The sequence below is a fragment of the Corylus avellana genome, chromosome ca5 (assembly GCF_901000735.1).
Source record: "Corylus avellana chromosome ca5, CavTom2PMs-1.0".
Lineage (NCBI taxonomy): Eukaryota > Viridiplantae > Streptophyta > Magnoliopsida > Fagales > Betulaceae > Corylus > Corylus avellana.
In genome coordinates, this window is record NC_081545.1 from 34,906,701 (window position 1) to 34,924,561 (window position 17,861).

General features: G+C 36.4%; 3 protein-coding genes across 3 annotated transcripts; 1 reads left to right on the forward strand and 2 right to left on the reverse strand.

Annotated features, from left to right (window-relative positions):
• The first annotated feature begins 2,817 nt into the window (after positions 1-2,817).
• LOC132182381 (uncharacterized) lies at positions 2,818-4,888 on the forward strand. Its single transcript, XM_059595611.1, has 5 exons — positions 2,818-3,119; positions 3,578-3,675; positions 3,867-4,208; positions 4,478-4,526; positions 4,635-4,888. Exons 1-5 carry the CDS (start codon positions 2,878-2,880, stop codon positions 4,714-4,716), a joined length of 813 nt encoding a protein of 270 aa, XP_059451594.1. The 5' UTR covers positions 2,818-2,877; the 3' UTR covers positions 4,717-4,888.
• Positions 4,889-5,981: 1,093 nt separating this feature from the next.
• On the reverse strand, positions 5,982-6,797 carry LOC132182728 (uncharacterized). The gene has a single exon (XM_059596051.1). It carries the CDS (start codon positions 6,734-6,736, stop codon positions 6,008-6,010), a length of 729 nt encoding a protein of 242 aa, XP_059452034.1. The 5' UTR covers positions 6,737-6,797; the 3' UTR covers positions 5,982-6,007.
• A 6,008-nt stretch (positions 6,798-12,805) lies between these two features.
• Positions 12,806-17,861, reverse strand: LOC132182657 (probable methyltransferase PMT9). Its single transcript, XM_059595961.1, has 8 exons — positions 17,557-17,861; positions 17,095-17,259; positions 16,824-17,006; positions 16,062-16,656; positions 14,872-14,984; positions 14,514-14,734; positions 14,021-14,354; positions 12,806-13,275 (listed from the first exon to the last, which is right to left on the reverse strand). The coding sequence occupies exons 1-7, from the start codon at positions 17,794-17,796 to the stop codon at positions 14,039-14,041; spliced, it is 1,833 nt and encodes a 610-aa protein (XP_059451944.1). The 5' UTR covers positions 17,797-17,861; the 3' UTR covers positions 12,806-13,275; positions 14,021-14,038.

The following is a 17,861-nucleotide window of genomic DNA, read 5'->3' on the forward strand; positions in this document are numbered from 1 at the left end:
TATAATATAAAATATGTATTCATGAGAATCATGTGCTTTCCTAGCAAGTGGAAAAAAAAAGATGAAGGAATCTTCTGCCATCGATCTCAATCTACTAGTAGTTTCCTTAATTGTTTTATCTTGTTAGCTTCATTGCATACATTTGTTTTTCTTACTTTGGTCTTGTCCTCTGCATTTGCTTAAACCAACAGTACCACTGGTCCATTGCCGTTTATTTATGGTATCTCCAGCTAATATCTCAACTTCATGCAGCAAACAAACACTGTACAGTCAACAGTGGCATCGTTATTATCTGACTGTCTCAGATTGGTGAGCCAAGTTGTCTCCCCCTGCAGATTACATCCTTTGATGCCACAGTCACTATATGTATTTACCATAACTGATATGGAAAATGCCATTATTGTTCCATCTTCTTCAATTTCTTACTCTTATGAAAAATGGGGACACTGTTGTTGTTAGAATATATTCTGGATATCTAAAAAAAAGAAAAAGAAGATATTCTGGATTCCTTCTTTGCTGGCCTGATATCATAATCTTATTGTATTAATTATCTGGTGATTATACCGTAACCAGCCCTTTAATTTACCCAAAATAAAAGGTAAATAAATGAGAAGACAAAATCGTGTGGGGTCTTATATGACATGTCCTGCAAATTGCATATGATGATAAAGTATTGCATTATCGAACAGTCCAAGGAATCATTGTTCAAGCATTAAAGTAATACATCGTATAATCCAAGCTACCATTGCCCTATACCCAAAAATAAGACATCAAATAATACAAGCTGCCATTGCCCTAGCCTTTATCAAAATAAAGTACATACTTTTTACTCAAAACTGTGGTATCACACGTACACCACAGCTCTTTGTATACTCTACAAAGTTACATATATGCCTCAACCAAAAATGATGTTTATTATTCCAAAAGCTTAAGCTGATTTTAACGCTCTTATAACTTGTGTGGGCTCAAACTTCTCTACAACACTAAAAATATTTAATTAAAATTTGGGGTAAATTAAGGAATTGAGTTTCAAACTCATGACATTGACTATAATACCATGAAGCTTAAACTGATTCTAACAAAAATAAATGAACCAGTAAATGATATCTATTGATTTCTTTGCAGCTGAATTGGGTCTCATTTTCCACGAGCCAATATGGTTTCTTTTTAGCTGAGTAGATGATATTTATTGATTTCTTTGAAGCTGCTGGCTGGTGCAGATAGAACCAAAAACAAAAGGATGAAATTGAAAACGTGACTCATTATTTTACTTCAACTTTATAAAATAAACTTCAAAAAGTACCATTGTCTTCCTTAAACCCTGCCTCCGATTATGGATATCCTTGACTTTTTGTAAAACGTTGCAAGATAATTGATGCCACTTTTTCCAAAGCCAAAGATACCAAATTCATCATGCGCGTGAACTACCATTTTCTTTTTCTTCTTCTTTTATTTTTATGGCAAGATTAATATAAAGAAAGAAAGATACTTAAAGAGTTGGAGTTGCTGTCCAACGATTCTTCACTCAGTTCGTCTACGTGCTATCTTTTTGACAACTAAGACTCCTTACTGCCATGTTATCGTAGGTGTGCTTACCAGCAACTAATCTTTTGGTTTGCAACAACAACCGCCCTTTTCAGTGATCATTTTCTTGGTCGGTGAACTAAGAAACTATTAGACCGGATCATTTATATAGTCAACTTTGTCCTTCCATATTTTCTCCAATTACTTTAAGCTTTGCTTATAATTTTGGATCAAAAGCACACTTTGCATAGGAATCCATGCTGAACAAAAAAAAAAAAAAAAAAAAAGGAAGAAAGAAATGTCGTCACCAGTCAAAGATGTTGAATTGCTTTAGAGGTCCACTAAGAAAGTTTCCTTCATGGCATTGTTAAACCTTTGAGCTACACCATGAGATGCATTAAGATGGCGAGTGGAAGTGTCGCTAAAAGTTTGAGCGTGCGGCAGAAGAAAAAATGACAATGTCGTTTGCAAGTTGCTTCTTGGTTTATGGATTGGAATGGGAAAAATATGATTGTGCCAATATGGGTGATTTGGAACCTTTATTTGAAATTTTGACAACTTTGTTACCCCTCTAGCCAATTTGGGGTTGTCCGACCACCTTCTATAGTTTATTTTTATTATAAGTAACACGTGCTATTTATTATTGTTGCTGATGTGATATTTTAACTGTTTTCAATCAAACGTTTAAAAAGATGTTCAGGGTAGTGAGTTATTTGTCATTTATACTCACCAAAAAGAGTTTTAAATCACATTATTTTAACCCTAAGGAACTTATTGGAAACCAATATATTCATATGAACTAATTTTGTATTTTTCCCTTATGAAAATGGCATGTAGTTCCAACCTTTATACTTAATTGTTGCTTCCCCGTGTAGTGAAATAACATAAAGTTTTAGGACAAAGTTTAATGGAGAAATCTTTTTAATTCAGTCTAATATATTGACATGTATTTAAAATGTATGTAATCTTTTTACGCTTTGTTATAAATGTATGTAAAAATTACATGCATTTTAAACACATGTCCGTTTAATAGACCAAATTAAAGAAAATTCTTCAAACCTAATTTCAAAGAAAAGTTTATTCCAAGTTTTATGCAAATAGGGATTTATAATAAGGTTTCAAAAAATTGATAATTATTAAGGTGATACAATCTCAATTATTTAATTAAAAATTAATGATTGATACTTAAAGAATATCGTCAATAAACTGCATTAAACTACAGGGTGAAGGTGTAACGTACACAAAAACGACTCAACGACGAGCCATTTCATTGCGCTGAGCTGTCGTTTTTTAAGTGCCAACACATACAAGGGTTCTCTGTTTCTCACACTAGGGTTCTCAGACACTGTAGCAATGTCGACGAGTGAAGAGCAGGGGTCGAAGAAGGAGAAGGAAGGGACCGACCTGCTGGGCTCACCGACCTTCACGGAGCTCGAGAATGGCCGCTTCAAGTGCGTGGAGACCGGCCACGAAGTGCTCGCCAAAGACAAAGAGTCCTATTCTCATTCCAAACGGTGCCGTTTGGGCCTCATCGACTTCGCCTTGTCCCATCATAAACCCCCTCTCAATATGTTCAAGCAAGACCCTCTCTCCCGGTACTCAAAGTTTCCTTCTTTCTTGCTCTAATTGCAATATAGGGTCGTTTCTTTTTCTTTTTCTTTACTTTTTATTTTTATGTTATAAAATAATTGTATTAGGAAGCCCGTGTTGTTCTATGGTTTGTGTTGGCTATGGTTGATTTGGTTTTCTGGGCACCCAGGTGGCGAATTAACTTGATTGTGTGCAAAAGTTTGCGTTTTTATTAGTACAGTAAGATTAAGAAGAAAACTGCATATGCTTGAGTACCAAATTTATGTTTGATGGGGATTGTGGAAAGGCGAAAATTCTCACCTAGAGGAAGCCAGATGGTTTTGTATTTGATGCTGTTGATTGGACCCATATGCTGAAAAGTCTGGCATTCAAGATGTTTATTTGTTTATCAACAAGAAAACAGTAGTTTTGAGAGGAAATAAAATAGGTGTGCTTATGCTTCATCCATTTGATCCTTTTTCAGTTCAAAGTTGATATGCAAGCTGACAGAAGATACCATCAATAAGTCCGAGGAACATATATGGAAGCACATCAACGGCAAACGATTCCTCAACAAACTAGGTTTGTGCTTTTTGTCAATTATTTTCTTTGTATTGTTTATGATCAATTATCTTGATCACCCATATGAATATTATAGTGTCTCTAAATTGCTTCTGATACTTTGAGTTTTACAAGAATTATATGTTGCAAGGGTTCCTTAGATGTTTATAGTTATTATGTTTATAACAAAAATATGGACTTTCTGCAAACAGAGGAAAAAGAAGCAGAAAAGATAACCTCCAATGGAATAGTTGAAGAGCAGGGTGAGCAGAAGGTGAAAAAAGCCTCTAAGCCAAGGACAGATGGTTTGAAGAAGAAGAAGAAGAAGACGAAGAAAACCGAGAAGGAGGAGGAGGAGGAGGACAAGGGCAAGGACAAAGAAGTTGATGAGATCATCTCTGAAGTTAGAAATTTGTCTGATGAGGACAGTGATTCAGAAGAAGGTGATTTCTGGATGCCTCCAGCAGGACATCGTTGGGATTTTGATGATGGAGGAGATCGATGGGGTTCCGGTTCAGAGTCAGAGGAGAAGAGTGACGAGGTTGATGCAATGGGTATGTTTTGCCACCAATTTGTAATATATGAACCATAAACTCCTGGAACAGATCCTGAGGACTAATGTTAAGTTGGCTTGGTTTTATCATCTTTCTATGCATAACTTTGGAGCAGATTTTGTTTCACTTAAGTTGTCTATAGCCAAACCACCAAAATATGTTTTTAAATTAATCCAATTTTCTTTTTCAACTGGTAATTTATTGGCTTTCTCAATATTGTTATCTCCCTCTCTCGTTACTGAATTTGATGGTTTAAAATTATTTTTCAGATGGTCCAGCAGAAGAGGGTGGCAAGGAGACAGAAGAGCTCTCTACACGGTATGCTTCTTCATCATCTCTTAGCTCAATCATTTTATTTTTAATTGACACGCGTTGTTTTTTGCTGCTGAAGATCTTCTCTTGTTTTTTGTCTTTTTTGATATGCAGGACAAAGAGAATGTCCATAGAAATTGGACCCAGCAGTTTTGCTTCAAGGAAGAAGAAGAGTAAGAAGAATGACACAGATTAATTTGCTCAACAGTATATTGCCAGTGAGTAGGTTTGGTAATATTAACAATTCCCCCTCGATGTCAATTAATTTTGTTCAGTAGATTGTATGAAAACAAATATAAGACTGAGTTTTTTTTTTTTCTAATCAGAAGTTTTGTTGGTAAGCCTTCTATCAAATTCTGGTGCTGTATTCTTTAGTGTATGCTTTCAATATGCAGTCCTACTCAGCGCACCGTCCACCCCATCTCTTTCTTCTTGCTTTGTTTTAGACAGGTATTGTACACGGTAATGACATTTTGAGGATATTAAACTGAGTATACTAAGCCAAGAAAGACTATCAATTTGCAGTTGAGATTTTATTTTAGGAAAAATATGCAAATTTAGTCAATATGGTTTTACTAATTTGCAATTAGCTCGTTGGGATATAATAAAAAAATTGGCTAACAACTCCCAATGGTAAGCAAAAAAAAAAAAATAATACAAACAAGTCCAAATTTTTTACAGAAACCGTCTGAAGCCACGTCAACATCAACCATATTTTGACGCATAAAACTCCAAGGGGTTGGCTTAAGTGGTGAAGGCCTTGGTCTTGAAGGTTTGCTCCCTTCAAGGTCCAAGGTTCAACACCTCATGAGTGCAAACAATCTCTTGGGGTTACACTCCTCGGGGAAAAGTTAGCAATTTAACCAGTTCCATGTAGGAAAATATTTGAGGGTGCGGTGCACGGAACCGGGGTTTACTTTGCAAGGGTGAGTACGAAGGGCCCTGTCTTGGAGAGGTTTCCCGACATAAAAAAAAAAAAAAAAAAAAAAAAAAAAAAATGTATATATATATATATATTTTGACTCATAAATTTTGATGGTTTCTGTAAAATAAAAAATTGGATAGGAGTTGGATATAAACGTCAACATCTGTTCAAATTAGGCGAAGTATTTTCAAAGGTTCATGTAGAGTAGGCAAAGAAACAAGAAAACTAGAAACTTTATTATATTGGAATCACAAGATATTGAGGTTGCTATTTATGTGTAGGTAGCCATCTGTAGAATTTACTACTCGCCTCTTGCTATAGCCATTGGCCAATTGGATTTTCTTCCTCGAATCACAACCGTCTTAAGACTCACTCAATTACTCATTAAGAAAAAACTCTCTCTTAAAGAGGAAAATAATGTAATAGATTGCATTATGTAAGGTTGCACGCCGAGGATGATTTATTATTTAGGCAACATATATATTGAGTATTGACAAACCATCCCCATAAGCTAGAAAGTTGAACAAATTGCAAAATATAAAAGCTAATTAACGTCTGCTATTTAACAATAATCTGAACTTCCGAATACTTGAATAGTGTTGGTAGCCGAGTTCATAAATTTGCCAAAATCTTCCGCAATCTGGATGATTGCTAGGCCTTCCATACTAGCTTGGCAGATTTGATCCTTACTCAGCTCACTGCTACCCCAATCACCAAAAGCAACATCGGTTGATTTCACCAAATTACAGTAACGCACATCATCAGATTCTGGCTCTGGCTCATAAGATCTAGCTTTAATGTTGAGCAACTGACGATACTGGCTCAAATCCAGTAAAGTAAAAGAAGTTACGATAGGAGAACTCTTCTTAGAAGGAGTAGCAGCAACTAAATCTCCTAGCTCAACTACAGCACTCCCACATTGAATCCCATAATCCCTTCGGAGATCACACAGGTTCTGTTTGATGCCGACACCAACAACTGTTATATCTGAAAGATTAAGAAACTTAGCAAGGGAAGTGGGTATTTTCTTCAAGTGTATAAGGTGGACAATAAGGCAATAATTTCCTGTAGATAGTTTCAACACTGCAACTTTCTCACTTATAACTCCATCTGTAGTTGAACTGAATGACTTTTCTATACCTAAACCTACAACTCTCCCAAAGGTTTTAGGATGTGAACTAACGTTAGAATACAGCAATTTGAGATTCTCATCCACCTCTGACTCATCGGTTACAACAGTTGTATTGATCTGTGTCCACCTCCCTGCGCGAAAAGTAAAAGACTCAGACATCTTATTTGAAATGAAGAAGAGGAACTATTCATTCAAAGAAAGAAGAAAACTATGAAACTAGATTGTATTGGTGTCACAAAGACATGAGGGCTATTTATAGGTACCCAGCCCAGCCAATACGTGGAATTTTCTTTCTCACGGTCATTTCTTTACCTTTTTTTTTTCTCTAAATATAAGAAAAAGTTTCAAATTTTTTTATAAAGCCATATGCAGCAGATGCCTTACTCATTACTCATTAGGTAAGCTACAGGCTACGGTGCTACCCAATACTTTTCTATCCATTATTTTAAGTTTTTAACACAAAATATTTTTCACTCCTCTCTTTCGTCTTTCATTTAACTCAATATTTTCCACCTTGCTGACACCTATATTGGTTTTATTGTAACTCTGTTCCAAGCAGCTTTTGCTTAGAGGGAGAGAGAGGCTAGCCCCAGGAATAAAGCAAAGGACAATGGCAGTAGTGGGTTAAAAGTTAAAGGATTGAAACCACTTTTTGCATTACACTAGAAGGATTCATGGTTCCTGCAGAGTCTTAAGGACTAAGGAAAATGTAAAACGAATAAGAAAACAAAAGCAAGATGCTCTTTAGTCTTTCCCTCCTTGAATGGAATAGGAAAAAAAAAGCGAAGGATTCATGCTTCCTGCAGAGTCTTAAGGACTAAGGAAAATGTAAAACGGATAAGAAAACAAAAGCAAGATCCTCTTTAGTCTTTCCCTTCCTTTAACGGAATAGGAAAAAAAAAAAAAAAGCGAAGGATTCATGCATGCTTTAATTTATGTAGGGAAGGAAAAAGAATATAGGTAAGCTGTTGGAAATGCTCTAACCGGCCATTTTGGTTTGGAAAAACTTCACGGACGCTTCGAGCCCAACCTGTTATTAAATAACAATTTTTTGGCAACCACGAAGGCTGCACAGACTACATTACTGGAATAGACGATTTGTTTCTGACTCAGATAACTGCTACCCCAATCACAAAAAGCAACATCGGCTGATTTAACCAAACTCTCAGACACAAGAGTTACACCAAAACAGAACTCGTACAAATCCACTAAGTTGTAAAGACATACGGTAGAATGCTTTTTAAAAGGAGGAGACAAATCAGATAGCTCAACTACCACACCCCTGCATTGAATCCCATAATCCGTTCGGAGATCCAACAGGTTCTGTTTGATGCCGGAACCAACAACTATTATATCTGAAACATCAAGAAACTTAGCAAGGGAAGTGGGTATTGTCTTGAAGGACACAAGGTGAATTATAAGGCAAAAAGTTTCTGCACATAGTTTCAACACTGCAACTTTCTCACTGACAGCTCCATCTACACTGTTACTGAATGACTTTTCTATATCTAAAACCACAACTCTCCCGAAACGTACATGTTTTTCACTGTGTTCGTCAATAGAAACAACAGCAATTTAAGTTGCCCTTCCATCTCTGACTCATTTGTTACAACAATTGTGTTGAACTCGTCGGACCTAATACGAGTGGTAAAAGATTCGGACATATATCTTTTACTGAAATGAACAAGAGGAGGAACTAATCTTCCAGAAAAAGAGGAAATCAATGAAACAAGATTGTATTGGAGACTAATTGACATGAGGGGTTATTTATAATACCAAGCCAATACGTAGAATTTACTACTAAGTAGCTCTGCCTCTTCGTTTCTAGCAACGTTAGGATTCCAACATAAGTAGCTGAAACGTGGGATACATCTTTAGCTCTATCTCTTCGGTTGTAACAACCTTAGAATTGCAAGATAAGAATCATGGGATACATACAATGTAAATTGGGAAGCTCAAACCCTCTTAAATGCCTACTGCATTAACCTTTAAAATAATAATGTCTATAAATGTGTTGTAAATTTGTAATATGGATGTTTTGAATAGCATGCGGAATTTTAAAAATAATACAGCCTATTATTTAACACCAATGCACAGCAGTTTATAAGCAGACCAGTTAGAATAAACTATAAAGCATTCATATCTTGTGATTCCAACATGCATCAGACGAAGGCAACTTGGCTGCATTACTGAAAAGTTTATTCAAAGGGTTAACAAATTTGTATTTTACATAAATTTCTTAATTCTAATGTTTACTAGGCCAAAGTTGTCCATCAACAAAAATACGAAAAACTGTTTCCAAAATTTCGTTCGAACAAAATTGCTGCAGAATAATTCTGCATGTCTCGTTCGAACAAGACTAGATTTTGTTTGAATGATATGCCTTGTTTTAATCTCGCTGTAATCTATTTTCGAAGTAAAAGACTTGGGACATCTTTTTCTTTTTTCACTAAGTAGCTCTGCCTCTTCGTTTCTAACAACGTTAGAATTCCCAGATAAGTTTCTGAGATCGATGTGGGATACAGTTTTCACAGTAAGTCGGGAAGTTAAACCATCTATGCCAACTAAATGAACCCATGAAGAGCAAGACCAAGCGTCAACCCCAACACAATAACTGGTAGGACCAGGTTACTCTCTTTTTTTTTCCTCTGTTTTTACTATTTACTTCAAAATGATAAATTCTAGAAGTCCCAACACGTGAAAATGTGAAATACTTAATTTATAAATGAGAGTAAATTGTGGAGTGAATTTATGACGTCTAACGTTAATACTATGTTAAATTACCACTTATTTCAAAAGCTTAAAATGAAAAAATTGGTAAATTTCATTATTTAACCAATAATGAAATTTCAAGAGCATCGATTAACTGCTATAAAATGCTCTTACATAAATATGTCGAAATAAGTACACAAAAAGTGGCCAATCTGTCAGCCCTACACTCAGATATATGATCAAGAAGCACCACAACCAAACATGTTATCAGATTCCTAGTAAAAATTAGGAAGAGTGGAGGAATTTCCTCAACTGTAGTATCGTATTAATTCTTTCACAATCATGACTGTTGCATGGACGTCCATACTAGCATGCCAAATTTGTTCCCTGCTTAGAATACTTGTACTCCAATCGCTAAAAGCAACATCTGTAGATTTACCAAAAGTCTTCTCCCATTTGGGAAACTTGAAAACATATTTGAACAAATCAGGCAAACTATAAGCATTAAGGATTGGCTTGTTTTGAACAGCAGCAGCAAGAGCTCCCAAATCAACTGCATTCCTGCATTGAACACCATAATCCCTTTGAAGATCACCCAGATTCTGCTTGATGCTGATACCAACAAATGTTATGTCTGAGAGATCAAGAAACATGGCAAGGGAAGTGGGTATTTTCTTGAAGTGTGTAAGGTGTACAACAAGGCATTCATTTTCTGCACACAGTTTCAACACTGCAACTTTCTCACTGACAACTCCATCTCTAGTTGAACTGAATGATTTCTCTATATCTAAACCCACAACTCTCTCATAGTTACTATCTGCATAATTCTTCTTCAACAACTCTACGTCAATAACAGATAGCAGCAATTTAAGGCCCACTTCCAGCGCTAACTCATTGGTTATGATAGTTGTTTTGATCTCTTTCTCCCCAATGTTCAAAGTAAAAAAACCTAGCCATCCTTGAAAATGAAGAAGAATATGAGAAACTGGGTTGTGTTGGAATCACAAGACATAAGGTGGGGCTACTTAACTAGCCATCTTTAGTACTAAATAGCTCTGCCTCTTCGGTTGTAACAACCTTAATTAGAATTATTTTCTTCAAAACAAAAAACAACCTTAGAATTCCAAGATAAGTATCATGGGATAGATACATTCAATGTAAATTGGGAAGCTAAACCGTCTTTGGCTACTATTGGGAAGCTCAACCCTCTTAATTTGCCTACTGCATTAACCTTTGAAGAGCAAGACAGACCAGGTTAATCTTCTTTTACACTCTTTCTGATAGTGGTTCATTAAGCACTATTATTGTTTATATGTTTTGTGGTTATAGAATGGTTAATGTCTTTCCAGTAACTTCCAAGAAAAAAAGTTGCATTTAAGAAATGTAATATTAATACACTGAAGGTGATAGGAAGAAAGGTATCAAAACAATCCCCTTAAACATGTAACCTCTACGTTTCTTTTTCTTTTTTTCCTAATTGAATTCAGAGAAAATGGACTTCCATATACTAAGATAATGTAAAAGATGCATATAAAATAAGTTACAAAATATATATCATTGTTATTTCACAAATTATTGAACTCCCAACAAAATATAACGCCATTGGGGTCTCGAAAAGCTTCACTATTCCACATTACGCCCCGCCTCAATTTTGAATAATTCATCCGCAACCATGAGGGTTACAAAGACATCCTTACTAGCATGGCGTATTTGTTCGTCACTCAGCACATTCGTACCCCAATCACCAAAAGCAGTCTCTGCTGATTTAACAACTGATTGATACAACCTATAGTACGACGAAGAATTTTGAAAAATATACTTGCACAAATCCACCAAACAGAGAGAACCCAACATTGGATTCTTTTTAACAGCAGCAGCGTAATCTGCAAGCTCAACTACCGAATTCCTACATTGAATCCCGTAATCACTTTGGAGATCACACAGGTTCTGTTTGATGCCTACACCAATAACTGTTATGTCTGAAACATTAAGAAACCTCAGAAGGGAAATGGGTTTTTTCTTGAAGTGAAAAAGGTGGACGATAAGGCAATGATTTCCTGCACATAGTCTCAACACTGCAACTTTCTCAGTGTAACTTCCATCAATATTATACCTGAATGACCTCTCTATACCTAAACCAACCACTCTATTAAACTTCCCCATAGTTTCAATAGCAGAAAACAGCAATTGAAGTTCCTGTTTCAGCTCTGACTCATCGGTTACAACAGTTGTTTTGAGAATGAGCTCACGTAACCCTACGCTAAAACTTAAAGATTTTGACATCTTTTTTTCAAATGAAGAACAACACTACAAGAGGAAGTATTCATTCAAAGAAAGAAGAAAACTAGAAACGAGATTTTGTTGTTGTCGCAAAGACATGAGGGGCTAGCTATTTACATGCACCAAGCCAATATGTAGAATTTACAATTATCTCTGCCCCTTACTTTAATTTCTAGCTACGTTATCCGACCCAGAGAATTTGCTCTCTACTTTAGTTAAAAATAATCACGTTTTTTTTTTTAATAAAATAATAATAATATTAATTATATTAATTCCTCGTTCATCTAAAACTCTCTGTTTTAGCCCTATTTATTTTTATGATTTCAAAATAGCAATTTTAAAACATGCAATTTTTAAAATTGAAGTTAAACCTTTAAAATTATACAATTTAAAAAACACTCCCTTGCCTACAATTTGAAAAACTTGAATTTTTGTACATTTTCGATTTGCAATTTTTTAAAAATACCCTTCCAAACAATACACTTGCTGCAATTATATTCAAAATCACACTTTTGGTCTACAAAATTACGTGCCAAATGCACTCTAATTACAGAAAAAAAAAAAGAAAAAAAAAGAAAGAGAAGGTAAATCTACAATTTCTTTACGATTCTTTTATTGTCCCCCTGTTCATTGTTTGCTTAAAGAGAGGTTAGCCCCAGGAATAAAGCTAATTAAGGATACCTCACTTGCTCACAATGCCAAAGCACCAAATACCCACCTTTTGCTTTCCCCCATAGTCCCATACGCAACAAGGATTCATGCTCTTCCTGCGGATTCTCAATGAGATTGTAAAACCAATGAGAAAACAAAAGCAAAAAAGGACTCGTGCTTCAATTTATTCCACCATATAACCCATAAAGCAACCATCATGCCACTATCCTTTGAGGAACCACTGCCACAGCCACCTTTGCCAGTACCACCACCTCCTCCGCCCGTTCTCAATATATGTAGCTACTTAAATTGTACCAAATGATAAAGATGTCAGTCTAAGAGTGTTGATTCAACGAAGATATGGCTGATTATTTATAGGGAGGTAGCTATGGTCAACTAACTTTTAATGCCCACCTGAAAATGAGTAATGGGATTCTCGGAAAATTGGCAATGCATGGATAGCTCCCATGCATGTATCATTTAGTGTTAAGTAGTGGATAAAAGTGGACCATTTGTAAGCCACCACAGATGTCAGTACTGCACATATATACGATTCTGCTTATTTTTCTTTAATTACTCACTTAATACAAAACTCAAATTTCACATATAAACAAAACTCAAATTTCACATATAACCTACTCATGATATACTTTGGTTCATTGTGTCTCTAGTTGGAGCCATGTCAAGCAATTCCCACACAGGATACACGAATGAATAAATCTAGTTAAATCGAGGTTAAAACTAACCTATCTGTAGGTCTATGTAACAATTCCAGATTAATTTTACATTAAATTTAATAACGAAAAATCATATTCCCAATAAATACAAAAATAATGAACTCATGCATGTATGCTTCTACTTGTCATGAAGCCCTAGCTGTGTCTTGTATGCTTGCACATTCCGCAGGATTGTATCTCTATAAGCTGTAGTCCCATTTTTTACCACAGTATCCTTGTCCCAAATAGCGACTGAAGGAAGCTTCCAGGGTCTTGGCACCCCCATAGTTTCTTTTCCACGGTAGCTTTTAGAGACTCCCAAAAGTGCAGCTCGCATGCCTTATAAAAGAAAAGAACTTCTTAGCAAGTAAGAGCATTCCCAATGGAAGAGCCAAATGTTACTTTTATCTAGAATAGCTCTTCAAATGTTCAAAAAACCTCCCACATTAGATGAGCCAAAAATATATGTAAAATAGATATTTGATTAGAAGAACTAAAAAAAAAGTTAAATGTAGCAGCACTTTTTAAGGGAGCCATTTTACTTTTTAGTGTTTCTCTCTCCTGCTTTATCTTTTTCCCAAATCTTTTCCCACCTCTTTTTTAGAAATACAGCTAATCGGATGTGGAGACACTTAAAAATGGCTTAACTAAATTAGATAAAAGTGAGTTTTGAAAAGCCATTTTACATAAAAATATGGCTCTTCCATTGGAAATGCTCTAACAGAGTGCCTGAATAAAAATTTCCAACAAAACAGGTTAAATTATTTTCTACCGTAGTTCACTAATCCAAAGTTGACCAATTTTAGAGGATAACACAGGAAGTTAAAATTCACCATACATCATCTTCCATGCAATGTTTCATGATCTGACTGCTCAAAAATGAAAACTTGTTATCAAATTATTCGTCAGAATATCCTACCATGTCTAAATTCTTAGTCCATCCCAATCAATTGATGTATACAAGTAATGCAAATGAATTGGCATACAAATTTCACATGAATACCAAAAGGTATGACCACGAGTCTTGGGCATTATGACCTAACAACTGTCATGTCCTTTAAGAAAAAATATGTAGAGCACATACCTGACCACAGAAGCAGATTCACATTGTCGTAATCCCCTCATCCCCCAACTTCTTTCTTGCAATCAAAACTCTTTCTTCAGTTGAGGCGAGAGCATCAATCCTCGGCTCCACTTCTGATACCCAACCATCCCAGCTTAATGTAGTCAAAAACTTCCTAATATAGTTTATGACAGAGGGTTTGTCCCTAATGATGACAAACCCATCAGGCCGTAGTATTCGATCCATTTCAATGAGTAGATCCTCTGCACCACATCCATGCTCCGCAATCTCTGAGAACACTGTCCAGGCATGCAGAAGATCATATGTACGTGGATATGTAGAAAATGCTTCACACCTGTAAAAAGAGAATGCATGAAACTGACAGTCAAATCTGAAAAATAGGAAAAGTTGCTGCAACTAAGAAATACAATGTTATACTACTTGTACATATTATGATGGCTGGTTTAATGGGTACAAAGATAGTCTCAAGCATGAAGGGAGACTAAATACATACCAGTCATGAACAGTTCCAATTAAGCCTCGATCATATATAATCTTCAATCTGGCAGATGTGCTGACAGGAGCAACATTCATCACCCAGACATCTTTATCACTAAGGGCAGCAGCAAACCCCCCGAGATTTGAGTTCATATCCATGACATTTCTGATGGAATCTTTCTGTACAACAGATTTCATTTGCTTCCAGTATTCAACCACTCTAAAATGCCAAATGCTCTGCAAAATATAATTTTTTATTTCTATAAGGAAGAATATAACTTGTACAGATGCTAAACAGAAACACTGCAAGAAGAAGGAAGGGAGGGGGATACAACAGCAGCATGCACATAATCTTCAAAATTCTAGAAACATACAGTGTCCTCTTGGAATTCCTCAGTGCTCACACCAATTTCTTCCAGGCGAGGAGGTGCGGCAGTGAGCCTCTGTGGCCAAGGAACTAGTCCGCTCCCCTTTTCCTTGTGCATCTCTGTTTTATATAAAAGGTAGAAAGTATAAGAAAAAAGAAGAAATGAAAATTCAAAATCACTGCCACAAGAAAAATAAACTGTTAAAGCAGAACGACTGGGTAAAACAGTGTATCAACCAGCCTGCCTTAAAAAAAAAATTAAAACAATCAGCATGTTCAGCAAATGTAATTAAGTAAAAACCTGAGCATTCAGTCCTAAGTGATACGCTATTGATAAGCATGTGTGCATCTTGCTCAGTTTCGAATGGAAGGATCTCAACTATTGTGAATGCTATTGCAGGCACTCATGTAAAATTAAAACTAACATCTTTAAGGGAGAGTTGTTGTGTATCAAAAGAATGTCTCCCACGCAGTGACAGGGAGCTTTCTGGGTCACCAACCTCCAAAAGCTGCAATTTTTTTTTTTCTTTTTTCCTTTTTTTTTTCTTTTTTTCATATTTTCAACGCAAGATTGAGAACCTATCATATCACCGCCCTTTTGTGCAATCAATCAAGAACCAGATGGAAAAGGATTAAATCATGGCTGGTAACTGATATAAATCTCAACCTTTTTAGGATCCATTAAACTAAAGACTGCCACAGTCATTGCTCCTCTAGTCCTCACTTCAACAATGGAAATATGTTGTAATTACTGGGCCTCTCACTAATCCCCACACACACACACACCAAAAAAAAAAGAAAGAAAAAAATTATCCCAACTCCAAAAAATGGTCTGTAAACTGACAACCCTATAGTGTCTACTAAGTAAATTATCAGCATTTATTAGAAATTTCATATATATTCTCAGACGGAATTCAGGTGTAACGACAAGTAACTCTCATCAATGTAATCCTGTTTCTTAGAGTGGTGACGGAAATCCTTCAGGTCCTAATTTCTAATTCACAAAGTTAGGAACTACTTTCACTACATTGACCAAAGCAACAAGTGACTGAGCATTAAAATGTGATGCTTGCGTATACAAATGCCAGAATATGAGAATAAAAGACATCAATTCCACCAAACACCACAAAAATCAGTGCATTGGAAAGTTATCTGCTACATTCATTCTGAACATATGTATATATCAATGCTACTTACTTGCAGAGTACGGGGAGATGCACGCCTTCATGGGCACATTCCAAGTTGCATCTGGTTCATCCTCAGAACTGCACAAACGGGGCAATGTCCCAGGTTCTCTCTTTGAATAACAGCTATTTGTCAATGGCTTTGCCCATATAACAGTCTGGTCATGTTTTGCAACAACTTTCCAGCACATTCTTCTTAGAAGATTGGACATAGCATTCCAGATCCTTCGATTTTCTGGATCCTGTGCATATGCTTCAGGAGAAGAATACACAAAATACCCTCCTGGTCTTAGTAATCTGTCAAGTTCTAATAAGAGAATTCCATCTCTTTGAAGCCAATCAATTCGACATCGCGAACAATGAGCCAGTTCAAATGATCTGCTTGGATAAGGAAGTCTTTTTGTAGCCAAGACACCAAGGGTTGCTGGAACCCCCCTCTCCAGGGCAAATTGTATTTGATTCTCATGTACATCATTAGGTGCAAGAGACATGGCTATAATGCTATGGGAAAGAAGATAGGCTCCAAAACTTGCAACACCACAACCCACATCAAGAACATTTCGGATATTGCCACCATTGTAGAGTTTATCGCCAGGAGACTTAAGCATCTGTATCAATATATTGATAAAATTAACATAATAGTAGACTTAGAAAAACATGTTACTAATGTTACATAATGCTCCATTAACTTCTAACTTGAAAGAAAATGAAATTAGGATTTTGAGACAAGTTCGCTAATGGGACCCAATTAAGCAACCTCAAGAAGATCATATACCTTAGCAAGAGCAATGATGTACTTGTCAGCTCCGTCGTGGAAATGGGTACCCCCACCAGGAAAATTTATCTTCTCCCCATTAACAACCATCCAATTCTGATCTGATTTCTCTTGTGCAAGATGCGTGTGGGGTATATTCGCCTTCCACACTTCGTCCCTACTTGCAGGCCATCTTATAGGAATCTGAAATTCTAATACCAATTTTGTTAGAATCAAAACTAAATGAACCCAAATAAAGCAATTTTTTGCATGTGTAATGCCAGTCACCAACCTTATAACCAATTGGGGGCGGAATGAGGCAGTTATAACGGCGCTCCGGAGGTGGGCAGTGCCGTTCATAGTGCTCCATTAACACCAAATTGGGTTTCAATTTCAGTTGGTAGATAAGGTTCCTATCTAAACAAGGTATCAACTCCGAAAATCTCAAATCACAGATCTGTAAAAATCACCATTTTGACAAATATCAAAAACACAAGACAAAGAACAAAAAAGCTCAAAAACCACGTTTTATCAGTACCCTTTCAGCGTTTCAATTAATATAATTTGTTACTTGTACCTATTTCAAAAACATTACTACAAATCATTCACAGCGAGTTCAATTACTACAATTCGCTACAAAGACGCACGATTTTCCTCAACCAAACAAAGACGATATTATTTGCGAAAGCTACGATATTAACTAATTGAAAAAACAAAAACACAAATAATTAATTAACACAAATGCGTTACTCACAGGAATGCTCTTGGGGACCTCGGGATTGTGCTCTGGGTCCTCAAGAAAATCCTCGGGATCGAAGTTCGGGATGAACCCGCCGAATACCGCGTCGGTTCCGTCCTCGTCATCGGATCTACGGGAGCCAGGGGCGAAGTACGACCCGCAGTACAAACAGGCCAACCCGAGCAGCACAATGAGTCCGACCAGGACGTACTTGACCAGCGAGGTGGTGGAGCTGGGGTCGCTCCTGTGCCTCATTTTCCCAAACCGGACTCTGCTATATCCGACCTGGTTTCAACTCAGGCAGTGTAGAACCCTAGAGC

Excerpts from the sequence above, each read along its gene's own strand:
- LOC132182381 (XM_059595611.1), top strand. The coding sequence starts at position 2,878 with ATGTCGACGAGTGAAGAGCAGGGGTCGAAGAAGGAGAAGGAAGGGACC. Across the intron at positions 3,676-3,866 it reads ACGATTCCTCAACAAACTAG|AGGAAAAAGAAGCAGAAAAG; the intron begins GTTTGTGCTTTT and ends TTCTGCAAACAG. Across the intron at positions 4,209-4,477 it reads TGACGAGGTTGATGCAATGG|ATGGTCCAGCAGAAGAGGGT; the intron begins GTATGTTTTGCC and ends ATTATTTTTCAG.
- LOC132182728 (XM_059596051.1), bottom strand. The coding sequence starts at position 6,736 with ATGTCTGAGTCTTTTACTTTTCGCGCAGGGAGGTGGACACAGATCAAT.
- LOC132182657 (XM_059595961.1), bottom strand. The coding sequence starts at position 17,796 with ATGAGGCACAGGAGCGACCCCAGCTCCACCACCTCGCTGGTCAAGTAC. Across the intron at positions 14,985-16,061 it reads CATCTCCCCGTACTCTGCAA|AGATGCACAAGGAAAAGGGG; the intron begins GTAAGTAGCATT and ends TATATAAAACAG. Across the intron at positions 14,355-14,513 it reads ATTGGAACTGTTCATGACTG|GTGTGAAGCATTTTCTACAT; the intron begins GTATGTATTTAG and ends CTCTTTTTACAG.